This window comes from Leucopleurus acutus (genome assembly GCF_964270905.1).
Source record: "Leucopleurus acutus genome assembly, chromosome: 9".
Taxonomy (NCBI): domain Eukaryota; kingdom Metazoa; phylum Chordata; class Mammalia; order Artiodactyla; family Delphinidae; genus Leucopleurus; species Leucopleurus acutus.
Genome location: NC_139144.1, coordinates 48,758,239 through 48,773,601, shown reverse-complemented (window position 1 = coordinate 48,773,601; position 15,363 = coordinate 48,758,239). Strand labels below are relative to the sequence as shown.

Genomic DNA, 15,363 nt, shown 5'->3' with positions numbered 1-15,363 from the left:
CACCCTTAAAATCACAAAATCCCTGCCCTCCGGGAATTTGTAATCTAGTGGGGGCAAGCAATAGGCAAACAAGTAAAATATGTATGTGTTACAGAGAAAAATAAAGCAGAGAGGGGGCTTAGGGAGTTCTTAGCATGATGTTGTAGCAATTTCAAATATGCTTGCCAGGGAGGATCTTAATCAGAAAGAGACCTGAAATAATGAGCTGAGTGAAATAAGGGTGTTAGCCAAGAAAGATACCTGAAGCAGAACATTCCAAGCAGATGGAAGAGCAAATACCAAGGCCCTCGGTTGGAAGAGTGCCTGGCCTGTTCAAAGATGAATTAGGGGCTTTGAAGGCCAGTGTGGCTGGAATAGACCAACTAGGGAAAGAGCAGTAGGAGAAAATTTAGACAGCTAAGAAGCAGAGAGGCTTTGCGTTTTACTCTAATGAGAAGCCACTGGAGGATTTTGGCGAGCAGAGTAGTAACATGTTTTTGTTTTGTTTTGTTTTGCGGTACGCGGGCCTCTCACTGTCGTGGCCTCTCCCGTTGTGGAGCACAGGCTCCGGATGCGCAGGCTCAGCGGCCATGGCTCACGGGCCCAGCCACTCTGCGGCATGTGGGATCTTCCTGGACCGGGGCACGAACCCGTGTCCCCTGCCTCGGCAGGCGGACTCTCAACCACTGCGCCACCAGGGAAACCCTGTTGTTTTTTTTTTAAAAACCTATTAATAATTTAATAAAAAGCTATGTAAAAAGGTGTGGTCAGAATGATGGGAACCAGCAAGGATTTCTAAGGCAGCCAGATACTACCAGTAGCAGAGGCTGTTACAGTTTAGGTGGATCATGATCAAAGCTGATCATGGCAGAAGCAGAAACACAAAAAGTGACTACAGCATCCGGTAAAGAGAGACCATTGTGGAAGAGGGAGTAGTGAGAAATGATCGAATTCTGCATACATTTTGTTGGTGGAGCCATCAGGATTTGTTGAAGGTCCAAAGGTGTGATGGGACAGAAAGAACGAGGCTAAACTGCTGCCAGCTTTGATTGGTCACACTCTCAGTATCACCGTTGTAAAAGGTGAAGATTTGTGAACGTTCTGATTCTACGTTTTCATCTCAGACTATTTAATCAGAATATCCCGGATCGTGACCTTGGACACAATACAATTAAAATGGTCTCTAATTATTCTTCTAAAGCCAACTTGACATGAGCTAAGGATTGAAACCTGCTGGCTCAGGTCTCACTTGAGTTACATGAAACAGGCCACGCCATCAGGGTACAAATTAGGAGCACAGCCCTGTGCAAGGTACGTGGGTGGGTGGGCTTGTGAATGGAGAGATTAATCCCATTTCGATCCCTCGCGCAGAACGCAGGAACACTGCAAAGACATCTGAAGTGTCTTTAGCCAACCATGGAAGGCTTCCTGGAGGAGTCCGATTTTGACGGAGACTTTCTTAAGCCTTTATCAGGAGGAAAAGGGGTAAGATGAATGGAAAAGATGATGGGGTGTAACGGAGTGGTTAACAAGCACCCAAGCCAGACTCCTGGTGGACGACCGCTCCGCCCCAGACGCAGGCCCTAAGTAGTCGCTGCGCTGGCGCTCCACGAAAGCTACGCCCCTTTCAGAGAAGGACCGGCCCATTTCTGCCCGCCGCTGCCCCTCGCGTTTCCGGAAGGTCCTGATATTAGGCCGGACCCAACCGGATGCAGGTCGCACGCCCTCTTCCGCTTGTATTTGGGTTACTTATACTCAGCTTGTAAGGAGAGGCAGGCGCGCGCGGTCTCTCTGCGCAGGCGCGGCCTGTGGTCCACGCTCGGAGTTATGCCTGTTCGGCACGTCTCGCGTGTCCGGGCCTTGTATCGGCGCATTTTGCTGCTGCACCGGGTTCTGCCCCCAGACCTCAAAGCCCTTGGTGACCAGTACGTGAAGGACGAATTTAGGAGACATAAGACCGTTGGTTCTGACGAGGCCGAGCTATTCTTGCAGGAATGGGAGGCAAGTAACTGCCCCCTTTTCTTCGCCCCAGATCTTTGAGGTCCCTCAGCGGTGTCCCGGTTTGTCTCTGGGAGAGGCCGCCTGACCCGGCTGGTTTCCCCGGGCCTCACGAGCTCGAACACAGCGGCAGCCTGTTCCGTTTGAATTAAACAGCGCAAAGCCGTTCAAACAATACTTCCCAAAGTTACGTCCCAAGCTGGTCTGTTTATCCCACAGGTTCCTCGCTGGAGCACATCCCGTTACGACAGCGTGTCCAGTTCAGTTCAAGTTTTGCCAGGCGCTGGAGGGGTGAGGATGGAGGTTACAAAATTGAATAAGTCACCGTCAGGTGCTTAAAGAGCTTACCGTTTGGCAGCTTTTTTGTCTCCTCCAGTGCCTTGCACGTAGCAAGCGCCTATTGATAAATTAATGGTTTTCTCGTTACTAGTTTTCAGAGTTTTAGAGTCTTGTTTCTATAATTACTATTTTTAAAATCCCAGTGCTCTTTGTTGGGTCTTAATAATATTCTCAGTTGACTGATAACAGAAATCGGATAAGACTGGGGGTAATTACAAGCGGTGGGCAAAAATGCTGGTCAGAGGTAAGTCAGGTGAAAGTTGGTTTCTTCGTAGTCTCAAGTCACGTTATTCTGTTGAATTGCTCTGCGTCATTGCACTAAATCTTAATGAGACACATGCATTAGGGATTAACCCTTTGATTTTTCCCTCCCTTTTTTGAGTGAAGTCAAATGATATTCAGAGTGTTTCATTTAGAGTGTTTCGTGGGGTTGGGAGCCATGCAGCACTGCCCCTCGTTATTTGCAAATATAAAGAAATGAATGAAATTGGCAATTAGAGCGACAGGTATTTGAAAGCATGAAGCAGTGTTGGTTTAAGAACTGAGGTAAGCAATTCTTCAGCCTAAAAAGTTGATGGCTATAGAGATTATTGAAGTCTGTTTTTTTAAAAAAAATCATAAAGGGTGAACACAGGGTGAACATTAGGGTGAACACCGAACTTTTTCACTGAATTGCAGAATTTTTTATTGTAGACTCATGTACGCTTGCAAGAGGGACATTTAGGACAACGGTGAAATTTAGAACTTGCCTAAAAATTATGTGTATTAGATGTAGTGAGGCTGCCTAGAGCCAGGGAAGTTGAATCTTAAAATGCAGACTGCTGCAGACTGCTCTCTTTTAATATGGTAACTTGGTCTTGAAGCCAGAAGAACTGGATTCAAATTCAGGTACCGGCATTTATTAAATGTCAGGTCACTTTTCCTAGTCTTATTTTCTTATCTGTAAAATCATAACAGTATTTACAATATGCACCTCTAAATTAGTGTATGTAAATGTAAGTGACATCTTTTAAGCCAAGTCAGTTTGTGGCAGGACAGGAAGAAGTCTAGCTCTATGTTGGGAAGAAATAAGGGCACTTTGGGAGGTCCTAAGAACTGGGAAGCTTTTTAGGGAAAGAGTAGGAACCCAGAATAAATTGGTAATAGGCTAGAGGAAAGAGACATTTTAAAAAAACTGTTTTTTTTAAAAAAATGTGTTGATCAACTGAGGAGACTTGGTGTCAGGCGTTCAGCTTAAAAAAAACAAACCCACAAAAAACCAAAAAACTCTCCTAGTGCTATGTGGCATTTGGTCTCTAGGATTCTTTCACACACTTCTAAAATTGCTTATGAACTTGAATTTGCTTTACTTTAAAAGGCAAAGTTGGGTATGGATACCACTGGAGAAGAGAAGGGAAGGGTCAGGAATATGAGAGGACTCAGTATCGGGAGGAGAGTTCCCTATTCCCTTTCATCCATTCCCTTCTGATCACAGAAAACTGGCAAATATTAGAGCAAATTCATCGGGGGAAATTTCTGTTCAAGGACCTTTGGGGGAAGGTAAGAGGAAAGTATTTCATTTTATCTTAAGGATAAAAATGTAAATGCATATTTACAGAGTAAATAGTGAATTTGTATAATTTCTTACCATAGAGAAAAAATGTTAAGTTCAGGGAGAGATGTTTGATAACTGGTTAGTAAAATACCCCTTGTAATCTTATTCCCGAGCCTTTTAGGGGACAACTGTTAAAAGTGGAATTGGGGCAGGGTAGATCAGGGGGTCTTACTTATTATGACACTTTTAAAGTTCTGACTATGCTCAGTTTTGAAGAATAGCTGTTTTAGGTAATGCTTTCCATTTTTCTTTCTGCGCCGACCCAGTTGTGGAGAGAAGAACTTCTTACCACTATTTTCTGGGAAATTAGAATAAACGTTGAAAATTAAATAGCAAGTAGAAGACCTTCGTGTTAGAATGTGAGACGAAACACGGCTCCTTAGGAGCGAGCCACTTTGAAAAGACTCCGTGTGTTTAATTTTTCATTTTTTTTGCCCCATTTATTTATGTCTGTTGCTTTCTTGCCTGGTTTCCATTGTTTTCCTTAAGTAGCTGCTTTGCTCTGTGTCTCTTGGGGGAGGTTTATAGTGGAAGTTTCTGGAAAAAGCAAAATGCTTAAACATTCTTTAAATAGTTATTGATCACTTATTGCCAGGCAAAGTGCTAGGCATTGTAGGACACACAGTGAATAATATATGTGTTTTACTTCTATGGTGTACAAGTTTAGAGTATAATAGACGATTATAGTATGAAAGGGTGTCTCTGAAGTGCTATAGGGGCAAGGAGGGAATGGAGGAAGCTGAGGCCACATGTAATGTCTGAGCTGAGGTTTGAGCAGGTCAGAGTTACCTTGTCAAGAAAAAGACTCTAGAAAGAGGGAATAACCTATGCAGAGTTATTGAGGTAAGAAACAGTATGACTTTTTCCAGGATATGCAGTGATGTGTTTAGAATTTAGTGTATTACATGGGAGATAAGGAAGAGATAAAGCTAAAGAGGTGACAAGAGACAGGATATTCTGTTAAAGGATTTTAGGTCTTTATTTTGAATCATTGAAAGATTTTAAGCAGTGGTGAAAATGTTTCAAATTATATTCTAGAAAGATCACTTTAACAGCAATAGAAAGGAATGATTGAAGAATGAGACAGATTGAAGGTAGGGAGAACTGTTAGGAGAGATGTAGTAATCCCAAATATGTATGTGCCTGAACCAAGACAGAGATGCTGAGGATGGAGAGTATGGGCTTTTGCGTTACCCTTTTTAAGGTAGAAAGGGATTTGACTTGGTGACTGATACAGGATTAATTACAGGGGAGGCCACAGAATGGATAACTCTCAAGTTTTGGAATACGATACCAATAACCAGAATAAGTATATAGGAAGAGGAGGTGGAGGATGAGTTCAGTATGGTACATTTTTGTGTTAAAAATTCTGGTGGGACAGTCAAGTGGAGATGTTTTGAGATATATTTACCCTGATACTCAGGAGACAGATTGTGGCTGGAGATAGAGATTTGGAATTCATTATTTGTAACTGATGGTCCAAAGGTGTGAATTAAAGTGCCCAGGCTGGGTATAACGGGGGAAGCTAGATAGATAGTGGTCAAAGATAGACCACTAACATTTAGGAGTTAAAGAGAATGAAGGTAGTAGTAGGGTAGTGCTGGAACTGTTCTGTTCTTTTCTTTTTCTGTACTCAGTTGTTCCTAAGCTGCTTCTGCAAAGGAACATACTTTAGATTTGTATGATAGTCTTTATCATAATAATTGCTCTTTTGTTTTATTTTGTTGTATTCATTTTAGAGAGGAGGAAATGCTTCAAATTTCATGTAACTGTGCATTTGTAACTCATGTGGGATATCTTATGAGTTTGAAGTGGATCATCAGATTAAAAAAATGTATGATTACATTGCATGTCATCTGTATTTAGAGTTTCCTTAACTTAATATAATTAGGGTTGGATGGATATTTTGCAGTTTTTATAATTGTACGTCTCTCTTACCTAATTTGAGGACCTCATTTTGTTGGTTTTGAACATCCTGATTTGAACTTTGTATTTTAGTTTGTGGGAGAAAAGGAATGAATTACCTCTCTGTTCAGTAGATGGATTGTGTGTGTGTGGGATCATCTACCAAGTATGAGGGAGTCATCTGGGAACCTCTTAGTTGTACTGTTTATTCCGCATGTTACTCAGTGTGGTGTTTTTGTGATGGTTTATTGGGTGGTGATGGTTTATTGAATGGTGATATGTCACACATGTGTGTTTTCCACATTAAGCTTTACCATTTTAAAAATTTTAGCCATACTGTGGTCCTTAACTAATGGTTGAAAAAGGGGTGAAGGTGAGGATTTGAAACAGTATATCCTTGGAACATAAAATGTTTCTTTTTTTCATTTCTGAAGTATTTGGAAGCTTTTACGATATTTTTTGTTTAGAAATACTTAACTTTTATTGGTGTCAGTTGTGTTATTACAGTGCTTATGTTATAAAGTAACTTAAGATGTTTTTAAAAATCATAGTTTGATCAACATTGCAAATATTATTGACTTTATATTACTGGAACACAGAGGTACGTCCTTTTATTTAAGTGATTTTAAAGTTATTGGAATTTATAGATTTAAAATAATGGTAATAGAATGATAGTATTAATATGCTAGTAGTTATGGTTCTAAAACAGATCTGTGTGTGTAGGGCTGTGTGTATGTCTATATACCACACAGACTTAAGAATTTGAAGTAAGTTTTTCCGTGGAATTTAATAAAAGGATTATATATATGCATAATGTTGATTTTACTGGTTTACCTCTTATTTTATGAGATAAATTATTTTACGGTTGCTTAATAAGAACAGATGTCTGAAATTTTACATAGGGAGTATTAGAATTGATTGAAAGGGGCTTCACATTGCTTCAGTAAACTTGTTTTTTAGGTTAATGCTCTTAAGCTTTTTTGAAAAACCAAAGTAATGTATGTATGTGGTTAAAAAAAATTAGTGTGGGAGGGCTTATAATAAAGAGCAATATATTCTTTTCTATTCCTTAATTTATCTGTTCTGGGGACATTTTTCATTTTATTTTGGTGTCTTTCAGGTTTCAAGTATCTTGTGAATTTTGTTATCTGTCCAAATATACAAGTAAAGCAATAAGAAACTGAGAACTCTGTATATAGGTAGGCTTGTTGATTAGAGAATTACTTTTAGGATCACAGAGTTTCAGTAAATCTCCCTTGGATTTGCTTCTTGCTCCTCATTTTCTTTACCTCCCTGGTGTTTGTGTTCAGTTGGTTCTGGCAGTTTGGCTTTATCTTCAGCTGTTATTCTCTGTTTTGTTTTCTAAGCTGTGGCTGCTTCTACTGAGGCTGTTTTATTGGTTAAACTTCTCCACCTGCTTTCCATTTTGAGAACCTTACTGAAATCTCTTGGCTTCTAATGGCTCCTTTCTTAGTCATTATGGATCGCTCCTTTAAAAGTTTTTCTATTAGTTCAGTGGAGTTTTGGAAGGGAGAAGAAATAAGAAACAAGCTTCTGTGATTTCTCCAATCTGCCATCTCAAACTGGGGATTCTCAAGTGTTTTCATTTTAAAGATGAAGAAACTAAGGCCTGTGGAAGTAAAATGACTTGTTTGGTGCCACACAACTAGGTACGATGAAAATCTTGTGCTCTCACCTCATGAAAATCAGTTAAGATTTTGGAAATTAATGTTTCCAAAAGACTATTCAATTTTTGTTTAATGTAAAATGATTATATATTTTTTCTTTGAATTTTGCTTGTTTGCTTATTACAGTTTATTTGTATATTTGGTTTGTTTTCCATTTTTGGTATTTTTCCTAAGGGACAGGGAAGATTTTTTTAAAATCATGTTTCTACCTGATACACCTCTAGCATAATTAGGAAATGTTTAGGTAATGATTTATTTGTATGTTTATTATCCCAAGGTGCTAATTGCGACACATTTCTTTCTCAAAGATTTTTTTCATTAATGACATGAGAATAGAAGTTGCTGTAATGTAACTGTTAAACTGTTGTGCTAGTCAGGCACATATATTTCCTGTGTGATTTTTTTGGCTTCAGTTGTCTTAGTAGGGGAAGTAATATTTTACCCTTGAAATTACAGACGGACCAAAAAGTTCTCTTCTACCTCTAAGGTATGATTATATTAGGAGATGAGTTAAAACTATATCAAACGGCTTAACCCACTTTACACTTTTCATTGGCACCACTGATTTCTCTCTTTAATCTTTTCTTTTAGCTTTAGGGTTGTGTGTTACCATAGTAATACCACGGACAATAAAAATACAGTACATTTTATTTCTCTTTGTAATACTTACCATTAACATAAAATTAATAATTCCTGAATTAAAAATTAGTTAAAATAAAAGGCAAATGGAATGTATTTGGGATTAATGTGATAGATGCTTGATAGCATTAGTATAAGAAGAACTTAGCTTGGACTGGGAGAACACTTAACAGCTTTAATACAGGAATGGGCAAAAGGGACTCTAATAAGAGGTCATTCTCTGATTTATATATGAATTTAACTGCTGTGTTGAATGTATATGGTAATAGTGAAAAATTTAAATCAGTATAGATGTCCAGTGATGGCAGAAGAATGAAATTATAACATAGCCATATGATGGATGGGTTAGTATGCAGCTCTTAGTAATGGTGTTTCAGAAGAATTAATGGTATAGAAAACTGCTCATGATACAATTAAAAATAAACAGTGTTTATCTTTGGGTGCTGGGATTAAGGATGATTATAATTTTCTTCCTTGTACCTCAGAATTCCAGATCATGTGCTACTTTAGTAATTATAAGAAAGCCAATAAATGTGATTTTAAACAATGCAGTTGGATATACTCAGCATTTTTGTTACCAATCTTGTGTCACAAAGCACAGGAAAACACATACATTGAGTCAGCTAGCACCTTATAAATATAGTTCCTAATTTTGCTCTTTAAATTTTGTAGGTTAAACTTAGACTTCTTCATGTTTAATAAATAATGTCAGCTATATATCTTAATTATTTCTTGCTGAGTTTTGTAAAATTAAAACAATGTAAATGTGTAGACTTTTTTATTCAGTATTGTAAATGGCCACTGAAATAAGAGAAGAAATAAAAGGCATCCAGATTGAAAAGAAAGAAATAAAACTGCCTTTATTCACAGGAGATATGATTATGTAGACAATTTGATGTAATCTACTAAAAAACTTCTGGAATTTAATAAGTCAGTTTAGCAAGGTTGTATGATACATGGTCAGTATATAAAAATTAACTGTACTTTTATATACTAGCAGTGAAAACTTGGAAATTTAACTTTTTAAATATCACTTACCATCAAAAAATATGAAATGCTTAGGGAAAATTCAGACAAAGGATGTTCAGACCTGTACACTGAAAACTACAAAGCATTGCTGGGAAAGAATAAACATGTATAGATTAAAAATTAAACTTTATCTAGTTACTGGTTTTTCCTTAACCACTAGAAGACATATTTAGAATTTAGAATCTTTAGGGCTCTAAACTGAGATCAGAAAAGAGTCATCAGGGCCATCTATCTGGTATGGTTTTAAGTCTTTTTAAGCAACGTGAAGAATCTTCTCATGTTAATTTCTTAGAGATCATACTTAAATAGTCATAATTCTCCAATAACTTCATTTAATGAAAATTAACTTGCTACTTAATAACTGTTAGAAATCTATTTTAATTTTTTACCTTTTACTAAGTATTGTAGAAGGTTGCATGAAGGCTGACAGTGTATTAGGACTGGCAGAGGAAATTGGTTAACTGTTGGTTTGTCTTCTGGCAAGTGAGACAGAGAGAGGATGGAAGGTGGCTTGGAAACCAGTAGGCTTAGGAAGGAGATTCTAGGTAGGTTTGTGCCACCCAAGATTGTCATTGTAAGTTCTGGTAATTGATCTTGTACATTTGGAATTGGACTTTATCAGCATACTCAGAGATGATCGAATATTGACTTCAGATTCACACTAACTAAATTTATGTAATACTGAAGTATAAGCTAGATGCTGATTTCTATGGGTTGGGGAGGGGGGCCGATGAAGAGGGCTCTCCTTTTCCAGGAGTCAGAATATTCATATTTAGATCCAGGGACACTTCTTTCAGAGGTGTCTCAGAATTTAGAATTTTTTAGATTTTAGAAAGGTAAGAAGGAGTATGATTGAATTTTAAGACACACCCCTGTGGGATCTGGAGTGGTACCCTGTAATCAAGTACATTAATATTTCTGCAGTAAAGCATTTGACTGTTCATATTAAGCAGAGTAAATAAATGCTTCACATAATCCATTTAGGTCCGGATTTGCTACCAGATGAGTTCTGAAACAGCTTTTGTTTTTTGAAACTTCTTTGACTTCAGAATTGCAAGTAAGGGATTGTGGACCTCTATTAAGCTTTCTAGGAAACTGAATTAATGTTTAGAAGGTTGCCTGGTAAACACGGAATTAAAATAATGGGAACTGGGTAGGCATGAGAGATTTTTCATCAGGCCTTGTAGTAGGAAACATCCTTTTAGTTTGCAGTAGAAAACATTGTGGGTCCTCATGCTTCACTGCCCTTTTTTCCTGGACAGTGCTGAACACACATTAGGAAGTTTGCCTCCTCTTGATACTTTATTTTTATTTTAAGCACATTTTCTCCTGCCAAAGCATTATTATTATTATCAGTGTGTTGATAGATTCAGCTACCTAATTGGTCTTCTGGGCCTGAGAGAATTCAGATGTTTCCCATTGTGTGATTTTTTTAGCTCAGTTCCCAAGGGAGGATCATATTTATTTTATTTAGAAGTTTTTGGTCTTCCCTAATCCTAAATTAGTAAACTTGGAGCATTTCTAAAATAAATTGAATTTTGACTTCTGAGCTTTCAAACACTAAAATATTTATGCTTTACTTGAATAGATTTTAAACATGGCCTATTTTTTTTCAAAAAACATTTCATCATTATAAACATAAAAAAATAGCAGAATGTTGTATATTGTATGTTTAAGTAGCAAAGCTTTCTGGACTTTGCTGCAGGACTCTTCACTTTGCTGCAGATGAAGTTGTCTAGTTTGTTTAAAACTATCCCATTGAATAAAAAAAAAATCACACACTTCTCATAGGAACTTTACCCTTTCCACACTAAGAATGGCAGCTGATGGCATGGCAAATACGTATATATAAAAACAACTATAGGGCTTCCCCGGTGGTGCAGTGGTGCCAATGCAGGGGACGTGGGTTCGAGCCCCGGTCTGGGGAAGATCCCACATGCCACGGAGCAGCTAAGCCCGTGTGCCACAACTACTGAGTCTGTGCTCTAGAGCCCGTGAGCCACAACTGCTGAGCCCGTGTGCCGCAACTGCTGAAGCCCACGCACCTAGAGCCCATGCGCTGCAACAAGAGAAGCCACCTTAATGAGAGGCCAGAACACCACAACGAAGAGTAGCCCCGGATCGCTGCAACTAACAAGAAAGCCCACACGAAGCAACGAAGACCCAATGCAGCCAAAATAAATAAATAAATTTATAAACAAACAAACAACTATAATAACATCAGCATGCAGCATCAATGGGTCTAGCCTCCCAGCACAGACCCAAAGCTCTAACCCCTCCAAAAGGTAGCTTGTTCACTGCCTCACACTTCCCAGCCTGGCTGCCTACTTATTCATTCTATAAGGTATAAGTACGTACAGTTGATAATGCAGGATTTCTAGCCAATAACCATAGTTAACAGCACTTAAAAAACACCGTGAACATATTTACATGCCTTTACTAGGCTAAGCAAGATGCACAGAGTGAGAAAAACGTCTTATTTTAAAATATTTGGAAATATATACAACTTTGATACAGTTTCAGGGTACTAATAACGACCTTGGCTACTTCATGTAAATTACTTTAAATTTCTAGTACACTTCTAGAAACTGCAATATGATTATATTTGAATTTTGTAATTAAATCTAATGAGGGCAGAGCCATCTCAAAGAAGTTTGTTGTATTTTTCCCTACTCTGGAATTCATGTGGAGTTAGATACTCAAGTTTATTTCTCTATCCTCCTCTTTCTCAACCCCCTTCTTCCTCCTGTCATCCTCTTCATCTTCTGTTTTTTAGGCAACATCTGTCTCCTTTGCACCATCAGATTTTCCTGAGTTGGCTAAACCTTTTTCCTATTTCTCCTTCAGCCTCACTGCCTTATTATTGTAAGGCTGCTTTTTTTGCTCTCAGATTACTCCACATCTGTTTGGTCTTCAGTGGAGGTGCCAGGGTTTGTGGATTTGATCTCAGGGTGGAACTCTGAACAGAACACTCCCAGTAGTGGCTACTCGGGAGCATTAGGTCCTTCCTGCTTCTCTTAGTTCTTCCACAATGCTCCATTTCTGGATCATCAGATTTGGATTTCCTTTTCCCAGAGATTGTCTTCTATATCTCAGAGCACTTCTTAGAAAACTGCAAAGGAAAAATCAAAAACAAGCTGCAACGCTGATGGGATCTCTTGGATTTTTCTTCTTTTGTACCTCTGGCTTGCCTGCACAATGAAGGCAGAGAAGACCCTTTGCTCTGTGGTTTCTTAGGTCACCTTCAGCCGTATTGATTCATTGTTTGCTAGCCTCTGCGTGCAATTTTACTGCACGCAGTAAAGAAACAGTTAACAAGAAACCAGTATTAATGATTATGGTAGACATACATGTATATAGTTAAGAACTATATAAAATTTGCTTTTCTGTGCCATTTTCAGCTATTGTATTTAATCTTTTTGTGTCACCTGCTAGGTTAGTCAAGCGATTGGGACAAAGATTGTAATAATAACGTTTTGGAAGCTTGATACTTTTGTAACTACTTTTATGCTATGAGTGCATTTCTGAAAAGTTGTTTATAAGTTGATTTTAAAAAATTTTAACTATTTTAAGTATACTGGCAGATTAACTATTTAAAGAAATTCTTTTGTTAATCCTTTTGTAAAATGAATAATCAGCCCATAATTTCCTTCTTTGTGTAAACCTGCATTTGCATACATGAAATTTGTTTTAAATAGGGTTTGTCTACAAATGTCGATGCATGTGTCTAAAAAGAAAAAAATTTAATTTCTGTTTGTGAAGAACAAATTCACATTTGGCACTTTTGATAAGTAAGACATACCAGATTATTTTAGTTCTATTCTTTTCAACTAAAGCATATTTTAGATAGCATTTTGCTATCAAAATATGCTCTACACCTTTAATTAAGGGGTGGCAAGAAGTTCATATGTTAAGATTGAACTGTAGTATATTTTTAAAGTATATTTTCTTAAATAGTAATAGAGCTAGTGTGAAGTTATATAAAGTTTAAAAAGCTATTTAGTAGTTTTATCTTTTCTTAAAAGCATAACTGGAATCTCAAATCTTAATGATTTTTGTCTTTAAAAATTTTGCTTTATCTTAGTCTGTACTTACAGAGGTAGATGTATATGTTGCTTTTAATTATGTTGGTTAGCTTTCTACTTAACTGTAGTTGGGTGATACCCAGCAGTTTACTCCTCTGCTTGATACTTGGATGATAGATAACTCATCCTTCTTTTAGTTTGGATACTGAAATCTTGTTAACCAGGATTAACCATAAACAGCTATTTAGTCCACAGTATAGCATAAATGTGGTATATTTATGATGAAAAAATAAAAATGTAATTGCCATTGTGTAATATTTTAACTGTACTGTGGTTAAATAGACTTTTTCTGCAGGGCTGTCTGGGAGCCTTACTACTATTTGCTATACTGTTTCTTTGGGAAAGTATATACGAATTAAAGTCTAGAGCATTGGGAACTTGGCCCCATCTCTTAGACCAGCTGCACAACCTATTGGATAGTCAGTCAAAGGAGAAGCCCTCATGATTTAACATGGGTACTGTTTGATTCCATGGAAGGTAAAGCCTTTCCTCGATAACTGAGGAAGAAGTCAGTGGGTTAGAGAACCCTTGGAAATGTCCTGGGATCTAGTAGAGACACGTCTTCTAATATAAATAAGGCCAGCCATTTGTTTGTTCATGGCCTTAACATGTAGAGTGTCAGGGATAATCTAGACGACATTATTAAGGACAAAAACTGGAAAGAAAGCAAAGAATCAGGAGGAGAGGTTTCAGCAACAAGTTCAAGGTGGGACATGGAGAAATTGTTCCAAATGTAGGTCTTGAATTGTGTGAGGCTGGGAGGACTAGACAGGAGGAGCCCAACTGAGTTTATTTGTTCACTGATTGATTCAATGCCTACTATTTTTCAGGGGATACAGAGATTAATGGTCAGTATCTGTAAGGAGTTCATAAGTGTGGTACATGTCTGTATAAGATAGAAGAAGACTCATTGTACTCTAAAGAGTAGTAGTTGAGAATGTTGGTCTTCTGGCAGCAGGGCAAACAGAGTGGTGTGATTATAGGAGGAAACTTCTCTTTCCCTTAGCCATTCAATTTATGATTGTTAGGCAGTTCTCTAACCAGTATATCTACCCTGTCACTTGCTGTTCCTTATTCTGACTCTGTTCTGTTGGATTTTGAAGATCTTTTTATCTTTGAGTTTCTTTTTAAAATATAATTACCCTATGAGAGATTCCATTTTAAATTATTAGCAGCTAACACTTTAATGATTAACAATGACATTGATTAACATCCAGCTACTTACTGTGTGAATGGATAATTTGATTAACCACTCCAAGCCTCAGTTTCCTCATCAGTGAAATGGGAATACCAACAGTACTTACTTCAAAGGTTAAGGATGAAATAAGATAATATATGCACAATAGTTGCCTTGTACATGGTAAGTTCTCAATAAGTGTTAACTATTTTAGCTGTAGCGTGTCGTAGGAAGGAGATTTGATAGGAAGGAGTTTTGAAGGTACTGAAAACAAATTTTGTAATTTCATTATTCTTAATTCTTCCTTCTTTCCTATCTTCCATATCCAGTTAGTTGCCAAATCTGGTTGATTCCTTTTACCATATCAGAACTCTGACCTGTTGTCTCCATTCTCTTTGCCTCTGGATGTTTGTAGTAATTTCATAAATAAGCTTGCCTTTAGTCCCTTTTAAATGTCAGCTTATAAAACACAACTTTGATCATATTATTGCCCTCGTAAAAAGCCATCACTGTTTTCCGATTGACCTCTCTTGAACACAAGTTAAAAACTATGCAAAATCTGACTTGAATATGTCTTTCCTACCTTACATCTCAATATTCTTTTTCAAGTTTCCTAAGTTCCAGTCATACTCAACAGAGAATGTGGCCTTAAGTTGTCTTGGCCTCACTATGGCCCCTAAATGTTTTCCTGTCTTTTTCTGTATAGCCAAATCCTAAAATGTCTTTCATAACAGCTCCAATCCTTTGCTATCAACTGTTTCTTGATTAATTTTCCCAGTAAAAGCAAAACTCTGTCTTCTAATTTTCTAAAACATTATTTTGTATTTTTGTTTTCTTCATGCTTTCTACAGTGTATTATAATTATTTGTGTACATCCTTTTTGGTGCTAGTAGAGGGTAAATTCCTTGAGGACGAAAACTATGTTTTATG

At 37.6% G+C, this 15,363-nt stretch overlaps 1 protein-coding gene across 1 annotated transcript in view; it reads left to right on the top strand.

Moving 5' to 3' along the window:
- The first annotated feature begins 1,751 nt into the window (after positions 1-1,751).
- Positions 1,752-15,363, top strand: part of SDHAF3 (succinate dehydrogenase complex assembly factor 3) — an 81,564-nt gene continuing 67,952 nt past the window's right edge. Inside the window, exon 1 of the mRNA XM_082846472.1 lies at positions 1,752-1,980. Within this exon, the coding sequence (XP_082702598.1) occupies positions 1,807-1,980 (174 nt within the window). The 5' untranslated portion in view covers positions 1,752-1,806. The remainder of the gene's footprint in view (positions 1,981-15,363) is intronic.